The sequence below is a fragment of the Bufo gargarizans genome, chromosome 5 (assembly GCF_014858855.1).
Source record: "Bufo gargarizans isolate SCDJY-AF-19 chromosome 5, ASM1485885v1, whole genome shotgun sequence".
Taxonomy (NCBI): domain Eukaryota; kingdom Metazoa; phylum Chordata; class Amphibia; order Anura; family Bufonidae; genus Bufo; species Bufo gargarizans.
In genome coordinates this window covers 378,773,599-378,791,473 of record NC_058084.1, presented here as the reverse complement: position 1 = coordinate 378,791,473, position 17,875 = coordinate 378,773,599, and the positions used below count along the sequence as shown (strand labels likewise).

Sequence of the window (17,875 nt, the reverse complement as noted above, 5' to 3'; positions counted from 1 at the left end):
ACATTATCCCTGGAAATGAGAACATTAGTGCATTATGTTATTTTTTTTTTTTTTTGTTTTTTACAGGAAAGAGAATGAAAATATTCTCTGTCAGGTCTATTAAATTATTTTCTGAAAATGTCCAACCTGAGGGATCAGGCCAAACATAATTATAACTATTAACTACTTTATTATTCCTCATGTTTCAATTTATATATTTCATATAACTTTACACAATAAGCTGCTGTGTGTGTATGCAAGGAATAACAAATTGTAATGTCAGTAGGTAGGGACGGACACGGACCTTACTAGAACCCTGCCCGCTTTCCCTGCCTACTTGCAGTGCAAGCTCTAAGTAGCAAGTCCGCAACTGGTCGACATTCCCTACTCTGCTATGGTGCGAGACAAACATCACCAAGGGACAAAAACAAGATACGAGTCATACAAAAATGGGTCAGAACCAGGAGGACAACAAAGTACCAAATTGAGGGACAGAGAGTAATCAAATAGAGAAAGCTGATTTCAGAACCACACGAGAAGCCCCATACCAACACATTAGACACAGAGTGGTCAAAAGAACAAGCTGAGGTCAAAAACACAAGTAATCCAAAATACGCAACCAGGAACACAGCTAGTGAGTCACAGACTGGAACTGGTATAAGGCCAGGAAGGGGTCTAAATAGAGCACAGAGTCCCAGTATCAGAACCTGATAGGTCATGACTTGGCGCTCCATTAGTCAGAACACTAGAACACAGGAATAGATCAGCTGAGCAATCAGCCCACTGCTAATCCCCTCCAGCACACGCCTGCTATGGGGAGAAGGAGCAATGCATCCTGTTGCTAATAATGCTGTTGCGCTACCTGGGGGCGTAGCTTAACAGAATGTTTCTTAAAGGGGTTGTTCAGGATTTTGATACTGAAGGCCTATCTTCAGCTTTGCTCCTATCAAAGTGAATTGGAGCCACTCGCTTTGTAAACTACACAATGGCTGGAGCTATGTAGTTCCAATGTCGGATCTACAGGTTAACAGCCGGCTGTCAGACCCCTGCCAATCAGATACTGATGGCCTATCCTAACAACAGGTCATCTATATCAAATGTACACAACCCTTTTAAAGGGGTTCTCCTCTTTGGTCAATTCATAGTTGTTAAAAAGGTCTCTTGACAATAAAATAATCAGAATCCCCCCCCCCCCTCCCCTGTAGAGACCCCCAGCAATCAGTTGTATTATGTGGCAGTAATACACAGCTCCAAAATAAGGGAAATTAAATGTGTTGCATGGCCAGTTAAAATTGTTTAAAACAAGGCTTTCTACTTCCTGATCCCTTTGGATAAACAGGAAATAACCGCTCAGGTGTACCAACACCATGGTCAGTGACTTGGGGAGGCGGATCATCACTGTGGTCAGTGATTGGCTGTGTGGTTATTTCCTGTGTGTCAAGAGGGAAAGGGAAGTAGAATATGGCGGTGTACTGTGATGTGTCGTAATGGGAATGAATCAGGATCATTAAGGTGAGCAGCTGAAACTTCTTCAGAAACAACATGGAAGGGGGGTTGACTTCTTATTGCCTTAGTGCAGCTTTTACATTAAAACAGGTATCACAAGTGTAAAGTGCAGAAGTTTTGTGGACAAATGTACTGGATTTCACACTTTTATATTAATTTTGCTTTACTATAAATGTCATCTTCAGATGGAAATGTGGGGAAGTTGAAGTTGTGGCTCCTTGTTCCCTGCAATTTGAATGATAGTTTCAAACCTCAAGCAACAGGGATACAAGATGACCTCTACCCCTTCCTTCTTACAAATCCGGCCTGACAGCTGCTGAGCTACTTAGCTCCAGTGAACGCAGATCATACCTTTCATCTCCGAATCTCAGAGAACTGTTTATCAGCATTCAAGATGTGTTCTCTCTGTATACAGGAAACATACAGAGCTCCTGGACAAGAAAAAGAACTGTCCTTTAAAGGACAATTGTTCTGTGAATACAATTCATATTCTTTACCGTTGTAAAGTGATGGCATATCGCCTGCAGCCATTACTTCATGACCTCTGGAACCCCAACCGATCCAGGAATGAAGGGGCCACAGGGGTGGTTTAGAGCCGTTTCCCATTTTAAAGGGGTCATCCCATGCATAATGCAAAAAATGAAAAATCAGACATCATATAGTACATGACAATCTCTTTCTAACAAAGCCAGAACCAGCCGTGTTTCTCACATTGATCCAGATCTCTCCCCATTCATTGGTCTGCTAGATTTATATCAAGCTGACAGCTCAAGGGGAGTGTCTTTTCTGCTGCAGCTCAGTGGGCGTGTCCATGCTCTCCCTATCACAGCTCAGGGGGCGTGTCCATGCTCTCCCTATCAACTCTGGAGGCAGTTGGAGGATGAAACTGAGCATGTGCGGCCATCTCAGAGAGCCGGACAAAGAAATAAGAAAAATAAACAGCAGGTGGCGCTATACAGATACATTTTATTGAGTAACTCAGTGGCTATGCAAAGTTTCTAATTACATGCAATTACAAAAGTACTCAGATCCAGGTGCTGGTTTGAAAAACACAACACTTTTTGTGAAACAACCTCTAAGTTTCCTTGCACAGCAGCACAAACCTGACTATTCGGCTAACCAGGGAACTGCAGCCATTCAAGTGGTTGTAATTGCCTCTGTGCATAGCAAAACATGAAGGTTATGCAATACTTTATCCCCTTCATTCTTAATATAGGTGGGTGTCCCATGGATCATAAACTAATGGCATATTTTAGCAATATGTGTGAGATAGTGGAGTACAACACACTGGATAATCCTGGTGCCAGCCCAACGGTTGGCAATCAGTAGTATAAATATGCGGCACTCAGGGTAGTCTTTGCAATTTGAAATAATTTATTCTGTGATTTCACATTAAAGGGTTTATGATCCAGTTTACAGAAAATTATTAAATAAATGACCACTTTTCATATTGAAAACCAAACATTTTGGTCCACACGGACCTTCAACGGCTTTGGAACTCTGTGGTCTTATATGAGGCTTGAATGGCAACTGGATCTCTCCCCTTTAAAGGGGTTCTCTGGGAATTTAGAAAATGAAAATACTAAAATATTACTCTATTGTAAATATATTCCCATATACCTTTCATTAGTTTTAATGGCTCATTTTGTTTAGGGAGCAATCATTAGGAGAAACAAAATGGCAGGCGTCCTATTAATACACACAAAACCTATCCTAATCACACAGGAGTTAATACTCGACGATCTGGGACATCAATAGGCAGGTGTGGACCTGGTATAGTAAGCTATGAGGTTCTAACCCTAGAACTGGCCCTGTATCTGTTACACCCTGCCTGCAAACGGAATAACCTTCCCGATAGGGGCGATCCCGTATCAGGAACCTCCTGAGTGCCCTAGGATGGCCCTGATTGAGGGATAAGCTACCAGCTAATGTAAGCTGACCAGGAGCACTGTCACTACAGTGATGAGTAGCACACAATAACCAAGAAAAATAAAAAAAACTACAGAAAATAACATGCACAAAAAGGAAGTAAATCATGAATATAGGTAAATTAGCAACTCCTATAAACAGATCCTGATTAAAAAAATGATATAGAGTAGATGTTCAAATGAAAAACAACGTGTCTATTCAAACCGCCTCTGTTGTTCCAGCGCGTTTCGCCAATTCCATCACTGGGCTCATCAGGGGACACATTTGGCTTAATACCTGACCAGGACCAGATCAAAACTTAGATCTGAAGAAGTAGCAAATCAACATTTAAAAATATATAAGACAGGAGTTATGGTGTTTAAAGTTAATTAGCAAACGGAAATAATAGATATCAACATCAGCTCATTATTATAATGTAAGATATATATGCAGTCTCTCTTTGTAATAGTAGGAGAGATCTGCTAGATAGATATCAGTTGTCTACTTCGTGTCAGCAAAATAGGAGGAGATTATAATGTAGTGCAAGAACCAGATCAGTCAAAGGGTAAGTGGCAATAAGCGTACATAGCGGCCATCTATAAAATAATATACAGGAGACAGTCAGAGTTTAGCTCCAGCTCCACATATATGAGTGTGGTAGCTAAAGCCAAGTAGTAGAGCATTTGGTACCTGTGCATGGATGAAACGCAGAATAGTCACGTTCTTATGTCAGGTGATGGGAATATAGTCACGTGCATTGACCCCATCTGCTTGTGTCCACAGCAGGGCGGAGTTGAGATGGCATGGCCAAGTTGCTGTATGTAGTCACATGACCGGAGTTCCTATTAATATCATCATCTATTGGCCATATGATCTCGGGGATCGGTCTCTGTTGGCATACAAAACTACAATTAAGGGGGAGGGAGGGTGGCGATAGTGTGCGCCGTGAGCTGATAGTGTAACAAAAGAGAGAAAAAAATTATAATTGTGCAGGAAATTCTGGTTGCACTAGATTAGTAATAAATAAGTTATAAAGGTAAAACATATTCAAGGGGATCCCGCCATTATGTAGAGATGGGGTTGTCTACATGCCCCAACGTCATTTGATATCCTATATAATATTGGTAATGCAGTAATCCCAGTATAGATAATGGACATAGACTCTATAGAAAGCACGCAAAGTCGATCTGTTCATTAATTTCACAATAGCGGCGCTCTGTATAGGTCTTAGTCTCAGAACTGTTCATAAATGTATTGCCCGTGGAGATAAAGGGGGCACGCTTTGCACTTCCCACACTTGAAAGTACCCATGCTCCTGTTCTGTAACCAGGTGCTGATCTCCGGGGTTTCTAGATGGCTATGTACAAGTGTGTCCCCTATGCTAGGTCTGCATCTAAAAGTAATGGCTGGACTGTTGGGGAGAAATTTGTCCAAATCAGGGTCAGTTTTTAATAGTAACAAATATCGACTTAATATATCACGGATCTGTTTAGATTTGGTGTCATAGGTACCAATGACCCTAATCGTTTCTTGTAAATGTTCCTTCTTTTTAGGTTGGAGTAGAGAGGAATGATTGGCGGAATTATCGTTACTCCATGCCTCATAGGGACACGAGTCTGTATAGCCTCTCTGTTTAAAACGATAAAATAATTTGGACACTTAATGTAAAATCCCCTTGCTCTGAGCAGTTTCTGCGGATTCTCAAAAACTGCCCCTTTGGTGTACCCTTTTTAGTGGGTTTGGGTGGAAGCTCTCCCATCTCAATAAACTGTTGGGTGACGTCTTTTTACGATATAGGGTTGTCTTGATAGAGTTATTCTTTCCCCGTTCAATCTGAGTGTCTAAAAAGTTATAGAATCAGGTTGGAGCTCAGACATGAAAAACAGGCCAATGTGATTGGAGTTTAATTCATTCATAAAAGTCCACTTCAGTGCCTGACCACAGAAGTAATAGATAGTCAATAAATCTGGACCAAAGAGTGATATATTTGGTCCAATGGGCTACGGAGTCAGAAAAGACGATGGTATCCTCCCACCAGCCCAGGAGTAGATTAGGGTGCGTATGGGCTACCCATCGCGGTACCCCTGAGTTGGTGGTAGAAATGGCCCTCAAAGAAAAAATAGTTGTGGGTCAGAGTAAAATTCAACTGTTGGATCACAAAATGATTATGATCAGAGAGATCTTTAGATCTTGAGTCCAAGAAGTGTTTGGCAGCTGCCAAACCTTTGTTATGAGGGATTGATTGAGGCCAACCACATATCTGGTTCAGTAGTGATCCCCTCCAGTTGCTTAAGGAGATCAGTAGTGTTCCTTAGATATGATGGTAAGGCCACAACGAAGGGGCGAAGCCCCTGGTTAATATATGTGCCAGCATTCAGGGTCAGGGAGTCAATACCCGACACAATCCCTTTAGAGGGTTTAGGCCTTAATGTGTATTTTTGGGAGTTTATAAAAAGTTGCTGTTTTAGGAAAGGAAGGTTTAAGGTATTCAAATTAACTGCGATCAATGAGTTTATATTCAAAGGCTGCCCGCAGTATTTGAGATAATTCCACTAAGTATATATTAGTGGGATCCATCTTAAGACGCTCATAGTTTTGATTGTCCGATAGGAGGGAAAGGCACATCTCCCTATATTGATGGAGTGTAAGGATGTTGGTTATCCCCCTTGTCTGAGGGCTTTATCACAATATTTTTGTTATTACCTAGTTGTTTTAAAGCCTCCATTTTGTCTGAGAATAGTTCTTTTTAAATTCAGTGGGGTAGATATGTTCTAAGTTCCTGATTACGGATTTCAGAAATAGATCAATATTCGCCTCACTTAGAGTCTTGGGGGGCATTTTGGTACTTTTATTCCTGAGAGTTGTGAAGGGAGCATGTCCCTTAGGATAGTCACCCTCATCTAGTAGTTGTACCAAAGTGTCCAACCCTTGTATATAATTTGGTTCTAATTCTAACTCAGATAAATTTTTTTGGTCTGCGGATGCAAAGATTTTTCGCCATCTGAGTTTTCTAGCAAAAAGATGAAGGTCCTTAACCCATTCAAAAAGATTGAAGCAGGTCGTCGGAACATATGATAGTCCCTTTTCCAAAACAGCCATTTCAGTTTTAGATAAAATGATCCCTGACAAACTTAATATGGAGAACTTATCATCAGCTTGTCCTAAGGTTGTTTTGGGGGGTGGAGTCTGTTCCTCAATGCATATGAATTTTTTTGCATTTGACCTAAAAAAGTCATGGGGTTGGGAGATGGCGAGGATTGTATTGATAAACAGGAGGATGTCACGGCTGAGGATGGGGAAAGCCCTCAGCCGTGCGATGCCAGATGATGTTGGTCGCTGCTCGGTCAGGACGACAGAATTAGGGAGCAGGTCACCACCTAACGCGTCCCTAACACTGACCCTGACTCCTAGCCATATGAGCCAACCCTGATGGTAGGAGGGCTCATACACCGGAACCTAATAGTCCCTTCTAGTCCTCAGGGTGGCCCTGAACTAAGAGCAGGGTAAGACAAGGAACAGGAGTCTCACTGGCCAAGCTGCAAGGAAAAGGGGTACAAAAACAGACCTATGGATATGGCAGGTGAACTGCACTAGTTCCACCTACCTGCCACAGCCTTGCTGACTGGATCCCTGTGCTGACACGCTGATGTCCACACCATACTTAAATGGACACAGCCAACACACATACAGCACCCAGATCCATTAACGTATAAACATCTATGACCACAAGGGTGGCCCTCACTGGCAGATGGTATAAAGTAGGAGGACGACTAAAGTAGGAAGTACCCCTCTGACTACTGCTCTCAGCAGAGGCAATATAGGCCCAAGTAGCCACACCCACACAGACACACCCAGTGCTCACAGTCTAGGAAGGGCATTAACCCTTCTCACACCAGGGAAGGGAAGACCACAACTTAAAGGGAAATACGCACACAATTACACTGCAGCTGTTACCGCAGGCAACGACATGCGTGGCAACCGTGTCCTGGGAGTCAGCCAGAAGGCCGAGACATTGCCACCACACGTACACAATAACACGTTGCCTCGGGCAGCCACAAGTGAAGGGAAAATGTCACAGTGCACACACCCAAACCTCGTGCACACCAAACATATAAAAAGGCACACCTACAAAGACAGGTTGCCAGGTGCAACCGCATGCAGATTGCAGCAAGCTGCCAAGCAACAGCTCAGGCTGCTATACTGCCAAGTACAAACATGTTGCCAGTGGCAACCACATGTGAGGCAACAATCCAGCCGCCCTCACAATGTGATTGACAAAAACCAAACCGCAGACAACTGCATGTGGATCAGGAGTCACGACCATGAACATGGTCGTGACAGAGGAGGCAGATGGTGCCTCCACTCCCTCCAACTGTTCTTGTTCCCTTTTTGTATTCGTCACGGTCCCCACGGGGTGGGGATTTTGGGGGGTCCATTGTTTGGAGAAGTGAGATAACATAGGTTGGTTATCCGTAGAGTTCAATCTGAGGCCCGAATTCCTGTATCGGCCCCTGTTCCGGCCTCTCCCTCTCCAATTAACTCTGTTCTTGTTGCTGTTGGTTTAGTTCAGTGTCTGAACTTTCAGCTTCCGAGAGGGAGGTCTTTGACTTGACGGCGTAACTTCGTACGCTGCCTTAGTGCGAAATTCCGTTAGGTCCTTAATGAATTGCCTACGTTTACGTTCAATCAATGATGTCTTAAAATCTGTCAATGTTATTTTGTAACTCAATATCTCTTTTTGAAAACTCTGTGTGATCTTTAAATTTGAGTGCTGTCTCAGTCCATTGTTCTAGACGTTTTTCTACTGCTGCGATATTAATGTTCTCCTGATCTAACAGGAGTTTTATTAAATGTAAAGAGCTTGCTGTAGCTTCCAACTCCAATTTGGTGAGAAGGTCAGGAGTACGGATGCGTTTGCCCGTGCGGATAAAGATGCGTAGACCTTTTGGAACTATAGCATTTTTAATATAGTTATCTAGAGAATGGATTTCTTACCACGACTTCAAATACTCCTTTTGAATATTATATAGGTCTCTAAACATTGTTTTAATAGAGGAGTAGAGGAATTAGGAAAGGACAATTCCTTTTCTTAAAATATTTCGTTAGCTTCCAATAACCACTTATTTTTATCAAGTTGCGTGCTTAAAAAGCCAGCCATATCAGATAAACTGAAATTATAAATCGGCACAGTAGGCCTGGAGGGGACCATTAAAAGGGATTCACAGTTCAGACAAAAACCCATCTGTGGGTATAATATAGAAAGGTGGTATATAGAAAATCAGTAGTCACAGACTACCGTCCTTAAAAAATAGCATTTATTATATACACGTTAAAAAACCCAAATAACCCATATTATACAAGACAAAAAAAAGAGATAAGGAAAGAAACCATAAATCTTAGATGAGTTAATATTGATGATCTCGGACATAAATAGGCAGGTGTGGACCAGGTATAGTAAGCTATGGGGTTCTAACCCTAGAACTGACCCAGTATCCGTTACACCCTTTCTGCAAACGGCGATAGGGGCGATCCCGTATCAGGAACCTCCTGAGCGCCCTAGGATGGCCCTGATTGAGGGATAAGCTACCAGCTAACGTAAGCTTACCAGCTGACAGTGACGAGTAGCACACAATAACCAAGAAAAAAAAAAATACAGAAAATAAACATGCAGAAAAATGAAGTAAATCATGAATATAGGCAAATTAGCAACACCTATAAACCGATCCTGATTAGAAAATGTTAGAGTAGATGTTCAAACGAAAGATGACGTGTCCATTCACAACGTCGTCGTCGTTCCCATGCGTTTCGACCATGCTATTACTGGGCTCATCAGGGGACACATTTGGCTTGATACCTGACCAGGACCAGATCAAAACTTAGATCTATATCATTTTCTAATCAGGATCGGTTTCTACACAGAAACAGGTGTGGATTTTTTTTTTTTACAACAAAAGGCTAGCTAATTCAGTGGAAACTGATTTCTGCAATAAAGAGTAACAATAGCGACACTTTAAAGGGAACCCGCCATCAATATTTTACGTTTTAATTTTCATGTATGATTGTCTAGTGTTTTGCAAATAAGCTCTATAACTCCATTTCCTCCTAATTTGATCTAGCATATTAAAACAAATGCTTTAAATATTTCCCATGCTCATTTCTTACTGTGCCAGCATGAGAGGAGTCATTTGTCTCCTGAGGCGCGTCTGCCAGCTCTGTATAAGAAACGCCCACCCATTCTAAATCTCGCACCTGCCCAGTTCTTTGGGATTATTACGCAGTCGCATAATCCTTGTCTCACTGATCCATGTAGTCCTTGATGATGCAGACACATGCACAGTAAATGCTGATTTGTCAGATAAACAAGAGCACTGCAGTATACCTTGAGATACATAACGAAAAAAGGGCGCATGTGCAAGACTACCAGACTACGGGCGATGAAACGCAGAATTGTCTGTCAAATTGTAGTGGGAGGGGGAGAGGCAGAGAAGATAAGAAGCCAATGATGTGGGATTAATAATTTGCATACTGGCGGGAAATGTTTTTATTTTTGCAATTTACAACTAAATGAATATACTTGAAGAATACTGAAAGCAACTCTGCAGAACGATAAATGAACTCAAATATGTAAGAGCATTGTGGAGAAATGAAGACATTTATTTGTATGCAAATGAGCCAGTACCAAGAGGCAGGCCTATGCGGCTTGAGCTCCGCTCCAGCGACGCCCCTGGTACACATGCCATGTTTGCGAACCAGTGAGCAAGAACTCAGCGCTAGATGAGAAGTCTAGTGCTGTCAATCTAAGGGGAGGGGGACATGTTTGAAGCACCAGGGGCGTCGGTGAAGCAGTGCTCCAACCACATAAGCCTGTCTCTTGGTGCTCCAATGGCTCATTTGCATACGAATCAGAGTCTTTATTTCTCCACAACGCAGGCACCTAGAAAGGAAAGAAACGTATCATTTTAATAGGGTTGATCCTGGTCACAGAGCCTTTTAATTCAACATGTGTAAAAACAAAAGAAGCTTCCTATCAATAAATTCACAAATGTCTTGTCCCTTGGGTGCAATATTAAAACATGTAACTTTGTCCATGGGAATCATACATTAGGACTATAAAAAGCGCATATGAACACATTGGGCAGGAGGATACCTAGCCATTTACATCTACTGTATTACATGTCTCTGGATTTCATGTTACGGTACCTAGCGCTGTGAAACTGATAATGTAAGAATGGGAACAAGAACTATACAGCTGGTTGAGGATGCAAAAAAAGAACACAGAGCCACTTCAAATATCTTTATCCCAGCATGATTTCATCAAACTTTTCCATATATTCTATGCCCTCTGTCTGAACCAGCCGTCTAACTGCAACCAAATATAGACGCGCCGCAAAAGCATTCCCAGCTATCACACATCATCAAACAAGTGGTACAGGAGTGAAAGCATAAATTTACTGTTTATACATCAAAGGAAAAGCGTGTACATTAAAAGATCAATATATGAGAGAGGTGCATATATATCTAGCGCCCTACTCTCAGGCAAAGATAACACAGATTGTACAAGATTTTGACAGTTTGATATATAGACAGTATATTTAAATAGTGAACCTAGTGCAATTAAATATGGTTTTCAATGACACCTCTTCTTCCTGTTATTTTTTGATTGTGTCTTCAGGCTTTTAAATAGCGTGCTCAGGATTTCTATAATTCTATCCATACACTTTGGTTTTAGTCCTTACTTACAAATCTCCCAAACAGAATTGTTGGGGTTTTCAACATAATAATTTGGCCAAAATGTCATTCTGGACATTTCTGCTTCATCTATTTGATTTTAACTTTGATGTCAACAGTTTTAAAGGAGAACCACACAATTCATTTATCAAAAGTACAACCAATAAAATAAACAACCAATAAAATAAACCTGCCATTTTTGCATGAAATCCTAGTGCTCAGTTTAGATATAAACATCTCTGTATTAGACTCTGTTAAAGGGGTTGTCCGGGTTCAGAGCTTAACACGGACATACCCTTATTTTCACCCAGGGAGCCCCCCCTGAGGCTAGCATCGGAGCATCTCATGCTCCGATGTGCTCCATTGCCCTGCGCTAAATCACGCAGGGCAAGGGCTCTTTTGTTTTCAATAACACACGGCCATGCGGAAACTTCCGCCCGGCAGTGTGTTTGGTGACATCACCGGCTATGATGGGCGGGCTTTAGCGCTGTCCTAGCCGTTTCACTGGCTAGGACAGCGCTAAATCCTGCCCATCAGTGCCAGTGACATCACCAGGGTTCCTGGCAGCCCCATGGAGAGCCCCGATACGTCACCGGATCTCAAATGCCTTTGCCTGCACGATATAGCGCAGGGCAAAGGAGAGCACCGGAGCATCAACTGCTCCGATGCTCATGTCAGAGGGGCTGCCTGGGTGAAAATGGAGGTATGTCCGGGTTCAGCTTTGAACCCGGCTTTGAACCCGGACAACCCCTTTAACACTAGTGTTATGACTTCAACAGAAATCGTGCGAAAGATTCACCTTACAACACACCAAAACATACACTAATGGACCCTACTGACTGTTGGAATTAAAGGGGTTGTTCTGGCAGTTTATATTGATGACCTATCCTCAGCATAGATCATCAGTAGGGTTGAGCGAAGAGAGCTTCAAATCACTGATTCTGAAGTCGGCTTCTCTACAGGCTGGTACCTCGGTAACAAAGCAGTCTTTGGATTCAATTTTTAAAATGGTTTTCAAGTTGAAAATCGAAGTCCGAAGTTATTCACTGAAGTCTCATGGGACATTGGAGATAACAAATTTCACCTCGGCAGAGCCCATATATTTGGAGGCTGTATGGAGATGGATCTCCGTATAGCATTCAAATGAAGCTTTAACTGAAGCGACTTGGGATCTATGATCCAAAGCTTGCTTCGCTCAACACTAGTCATTAGTATCTCAGCGGCGGGGGTCATTTACCTGGCACTGGTACTTATCATTACACTACGCCACCGCTGCAAGGGAGACTACTGGCAATGTAAACACAAAGCAGTGTTCGCATGGAGCTCCGCCTTCTCTTCAAACAGCTGATCGGTTTGGGTGCCGTATATCGCCTGCACAACCCCTTTAAGCTCTATTTTTGACCACAAAGAAATGCTCTGCAGACTGTTCTACTCTTGCCATCAGAAATTCTGGACAGCTTGATTGGAAATGTGTAAGTTAAAACACAGATGTGAACAGAGCATTTATGGCTAGAGACACTTTTGTTATTTTTAAATGTTAGTAGTTAGCTTTTGTAAAAATGGTTACACTACATTTAAGTATTTAATATCTATTATTTTATTAATTTTTAGACATCCTGATATTCAGGTGGCAACCTTCCTCCCAGTAATGCTTGCCAGATGTGTGTGTCCAGGATGCTGCTGTCTTCCCCTGCAAACTGTTGTCTACAGCCTGTGTTGGCTGCCTTTCTTGGATGCTTTCTCCCCTCTCCACATACATCTAATATTTACAACATTCTCTCCCTCCCTGCTGTTATTTATAACACTAGGAGAAGAAAGGGGAAAACAAAGATACAGAGCAGCGCTCTGACCAATTTTGGTCACCAGCAGCTACAGATTCAAGAACTAAGTTAACCCTTTGGAATTATCTGGATCTCTATGCTGAAAACTAACATGTGGTCTGATTGTTATCCAAGTCACAATTATAGACACACACAATTAAAATACCATTCTTCAAGGCCAGTGGGTGGTAGCTCTCCCAGTGAAGAAGGTTATTGGTTGAGGTGGCTTTCCTATACACTTGTATGGCCTGGGACCTGACCAGAGTGTCTTTTGTGTCTTTTAAATAAGATGAGAGGTCAGGTACAAATGGGGAGATCATCTGATAAACATAACTGCTGATCCCCTCACACAAACTCGGACTGCCCAAAACAATTGGTTTTCCTGGGATTGGGTATAGTTTTTTATGGACTTTCGAAATAGCATAGAAAGTTGCTGTCGTTGGTCTGGGGTTGAAGAGGACTTTATATTCTTCTTTTGTTATTAGGTTTCTTTCCTTTGCCGACATTAAAATGGTTTTCAGTTCCTTAGTGAATTTTTCCGTTGGATTTTCTATCAACGGTTTGTACGTACTTGTGTCTTGTAGTAGTGTCATTACCATCTCTTTATAGTCCATTTTGTCAAATAGTACGACATTACCACCCTTATCTGAGGGCTTGATCTCCAGTTCATTATTGTTCACAAATTCATACATGCCCTCTCTTGTTTTGTCAAATTATGTCCTATTTGATCTTTTTTTATTTTTATTTTCTGAAGGTCCCTTGTCACCAAATCCACAAAGGATTATATATTAGCATAAGGGGCGAATTTTGATTGGGAGTTAATGTGCTGAAGGGGGAGACTAGTTTTTGATATTCTCTACTATGTTCTTTTTGTAGATCTTCAAGTATTTGTATTGCTCTCTCCTCTCTTCTTATTATTTCATTGATGTCCCTCTCCTTGTTTGTATATTCATTATGTAGTGCTAGTTTTCTAGCAAATAAATGTACATCTTTAATCCATTATTGAGTAAACAATATCAGTTTAGTTGCATTGCATCTCTCTATAATTGTGACTATAGGTGCATTTAGATGGGCCGATAAGCAGCAGATTGTTGGGAAGGAAGCGTTCTGCTCGTTCAGTGGGGTGAGGCTTTGCATTTACATACAGTGATCACCTCCATAGTATAAGGATGAGGGATTGCTATTGAGATCACTCATCCTCCTACAGCTGCATTGTTTCTGGCAGCAGATCGCTGTTTAGACAGAACGATCTTCTGCCCAGAAACGATAATTTAGGTGCCTGCACGAATGACAGTTTTCACCTGATGAAGGTTTATTGGAAGAGCTGTTGCACTTTTACACTGGGATATTGTCGGGTATGATGATAACCTGCCCGATTATCTGGGTGTCTAAATCCACCATTAGAAAAAAATAAGACCGCATTTTATTAGTAATACATGTAGAAATCCAGGTAATTCCAAAGAGTTCACTTACTTTTCTTGCAACTGTAGGGTGAAGGACTACACATACTCTGCACAAGCAAAATGGTAGAATTTTAATGAAGACTACTTAGAAAGTTTATATAGCGTTGACATATTCCACAGCACTTAACAGACACTGTCATCACTTACTGTCTCCAGTGGGGCTCATAATCTAGATTCCTTATTAGTATGCCTACGGTGTGTGGGACGAAACTGATGTACCCAGAGGAAACCCACGCAAACATGGGGAGAACATACAAACTCCATGCAGATGTTTCCTACAGCCGGATTTGATTCCAGAATACCAAAGCTGCAAGTCACCAGTGCTAACCACCGGGCCAACTGTGCTCAATTGTACATTTAAAAAGAAAATAGACAAAAAAAAAATGAATACAAAAATCAGTGCAAACGTGTCCAAGGCCTTTTGGCAATCATCATAGCACACTATGTACAAACCGGATTCCAAAAAAGTTGGGACAATATACAAATCGTGAATAAATACTGAATGTAATGGAGGTGCCAACTTCTAATATTTTATTCAGAATAGAACATAAATCACGGAACAAAAGTTTAAGCTGAGAAAATTTACCATTTTAAGGGAAAAATATGTTGAATCAGAATTTCATGGTGTCAACAAATCCCCCAAAAGTTGGGACAAGGCCATTTTCATCACTGTGTAGCATCTCCCCTTCTTCTTACAACACTCAACAGATGTCTGGGGACCGAGGAGACCAGTTTCTCAAGTTTAGAAATAGGAATGCTCTCCCAGTCTTGTCTAATACAGGCCTCTAACTGTTCAATCGTCTTGGGCCTTCTTTGTTGCACCTTCCTCTTTATGATGCGCCAAATGATCTCTATAGGTGAAAGATCTGGACTGCAGACTGGCCATTTCAGTACCCGGATCCTTCGCCTATGCAGCCATGATGTTGTGATTGATGCAGAATGAGGTCTGGCATTATCTTGTTGAAAAATGTAGGGTCTTCCCTGAAAGAGATGACGTCTGGATGGGAGCATATGTTGTTCTAGAACCTGAATATATTTTTCTGCATTGATGGTGCCTTTCCAGACATGCAAGCTGCCCATGCCACACGTACTCATGCAACCCATACCATCAGAGATGCAGGCTTCTGAACTGAGCGTTGATAACAACTTGGGTTGTCCTTGTCCTCTTTGGTCTGGATGACATGGCGTCCCAGATTTCCAAAAAGAACTTTGAATCGTGACTCGTCTGACCACAGAACAGTCTTTCATTTTGCCACACTCCATTTTAAATTATCCCTGGCCCAGTGAAAACACCTGAGCTTGTGGATCTTGCTTAGAAATGGCTTCTTCTTTGCACTGTAGAGTTTCAGCTGGCAACGGCGGATGGCACGGTGGATTGTGTTCACTGACAATGGTTTCTGGAAGTATTCCTGAGCCCACTCTGTGATTTCCTTTACAGTAGCATTCCTGTTTGTGGTGCAGTGTCGTTTAAGGGCCCGGAGATCACGGGCATCCAGTATGGTTTTACGGCCTTGACCCTTACGCACAGAGATTGTTCCAGATTCTCTGAATCTTCGGATGATGTTACGCACAGTTGATAATGATAGATGCAAAGTCTTTGCAATTTTTCGCTGGGTAACACCTTTCTGATATTGCTCCACTATCTTTCTGCGCAACATTGTGGGAATTGGTGATCCTCTACCCATCTTGGCTTCTGAGAGACACTGCAGCTCTTTTTATACCAAATCATGTTGCCAATTGACCTAATTAGTGTTAATTGGTCTTCCAGCTCTTCGTTATGCTAAAATTTACTTTTTCCAGCCTCTTATTGCTACTTGTCCCAACTTTTTTGGGATTTGTTTACACCGTGAAATTTTGAATCAACGTATTTTTCTTTTAAAATGATATATTTACTCGGATTAATCTGTTTGATCTGTCATCTACGTTCTATTACAAATAAAATATTGACATTTGCCATCTCCACATCATTGCATTCAGTTTTTATTCACGATTTGTATAGTGTCCCAACTTTTTGGGAATCCGGTTTGTACATAGCCTATAATGTAGAAATTATTTCTTCATAACCATATTGATAATCTGTATCTATGAATTGTCTGTGGCTCTCTATGTGAAGGACAAGCTTACCAGAGAGAAAGAAGTGAGAAACTACGTTGTTAAAAAAAAGACCCTGGTCACTGAATGAGGGTAACTAAAAAGTATGTACAGGTCACACCTTAGGGGAACCAAAGACTGTTCTGCCTCAACAGGACAGCAGTACAATAAGTGGCAGGTAATAGCTTGGGGGAAGGGATGGCACTTACGGATTTTGCACTAAGGACCAATCATTTCAAGTTACGCTTTTCATACTTCTATGTCAAATAAAATAATGTTTAAGTAATCAGAGACAAAATGCACATGGCCAGCTCTGAGGAATGTCTCCCGCTTGTTACACAAATTGCACTAATAGTGCAGGAATACAGACATCACTACTCACAATATATGAGCCTGGATATTCAATTAAATACAGCGTGTGACCAATATTAGAGTGGTTCTGCCGTTTTTTCCTTCTGATGGTCTATCCTCTGGATGGATCATCAGTATCTGATCGGCGGGGGTCCCACACCTGGAACCCCCGCCGATCATATGCTGATGATCCAACCAGAGGATAGATCAGCAGAAAGAAAAACTGCAGAACCCTTTTAAGGAGCTGACATCCACTGACAACAAAATGGAGACTTTTTAGCTAAATAAAATCAGGTATTGATAGATACTCTTTTTTTCTAATCTGTTTTTATTTTCTGTTTGTCAATTATTATTTTTTTGCCTGTATCTGATTACGTGAGCAGCGACTGTTAACAGCATTCAGAGATATGTTTTACAACAGCCACATGGACCTGGACAACAGATACTTGTAGACAGGAGATATTCACTGATTCCTATGGTAGAGTGTTGGGGCCATGTTCTCGGACCTTTGTAGAGGTCAATGTGCTGGAAGGGAGGGGAAGGTGAGCTGTGTCCATTACCTACTGTGAATGATGTGAGCCTATGTTATCAATATATATGAATTACCTCTCATTGTGATTCTGCCTGTGATGATACTGAAATGGCAGCTGCTGATCTATTACGATGCTCAGGGGCCACAGAGAAAATTGCAGGTTTTCAATCATTTCTTTTAAATATAGATATTGACTGGGAAAAGTAAAATAACATCACCAAAAAATATAAAAACTTGAAATAAAAAAAAAATAGATTGTTTTCTGATGACACATTCCCTTAAAGGGTTTGTGTCACTTCAGCAAATAGCATTTATTAGGTAGAGAAAGTTAATACAAGGCACTTACTAATGTATAGTGTCCATATTGCTTCCATTGTTGGCTGGATTCATTTTTCTATCACATTATACATTGCTCGTTTCCATGGCTACAAACCCCCTGCAATCCAGCAGCAGTGGTCGTGCTTGCATACTATAGAAAAAAGCACCAGCCTATGTGA

At 41.5% G+C, this 17,875-nt stretch overlaps 1 protein-coding gene across 3 annotated transcripts in view; it reads right to left on the bottom strand.

The window, feature by feature from the left end:
- Nucleotides 1-17,875, bottom strand: part of ANO10 (anoctamin 10) — a 240,035-nt gene that overhangs the window by 54,846 nt on the left and 167,314 nt on the right. For 2 of the 3 annotated variants that reach the window (XM_044294674.1, XM_044294675.1), the window contains exon 13: nt 14,415-14,451. The exons of the other annotated variant lie outside the window; for it this stretch is intronic. In XM_044294674.1, the coding sequence (XP_044150609.1) occupies nt 14,415-14,451 (37 nt within the window). The remainder of the gene's footprint in view (nt 1-14,414; nt 14,452-17,875) is intronic. 3 annotated transcript variants of the gene reach the window in all.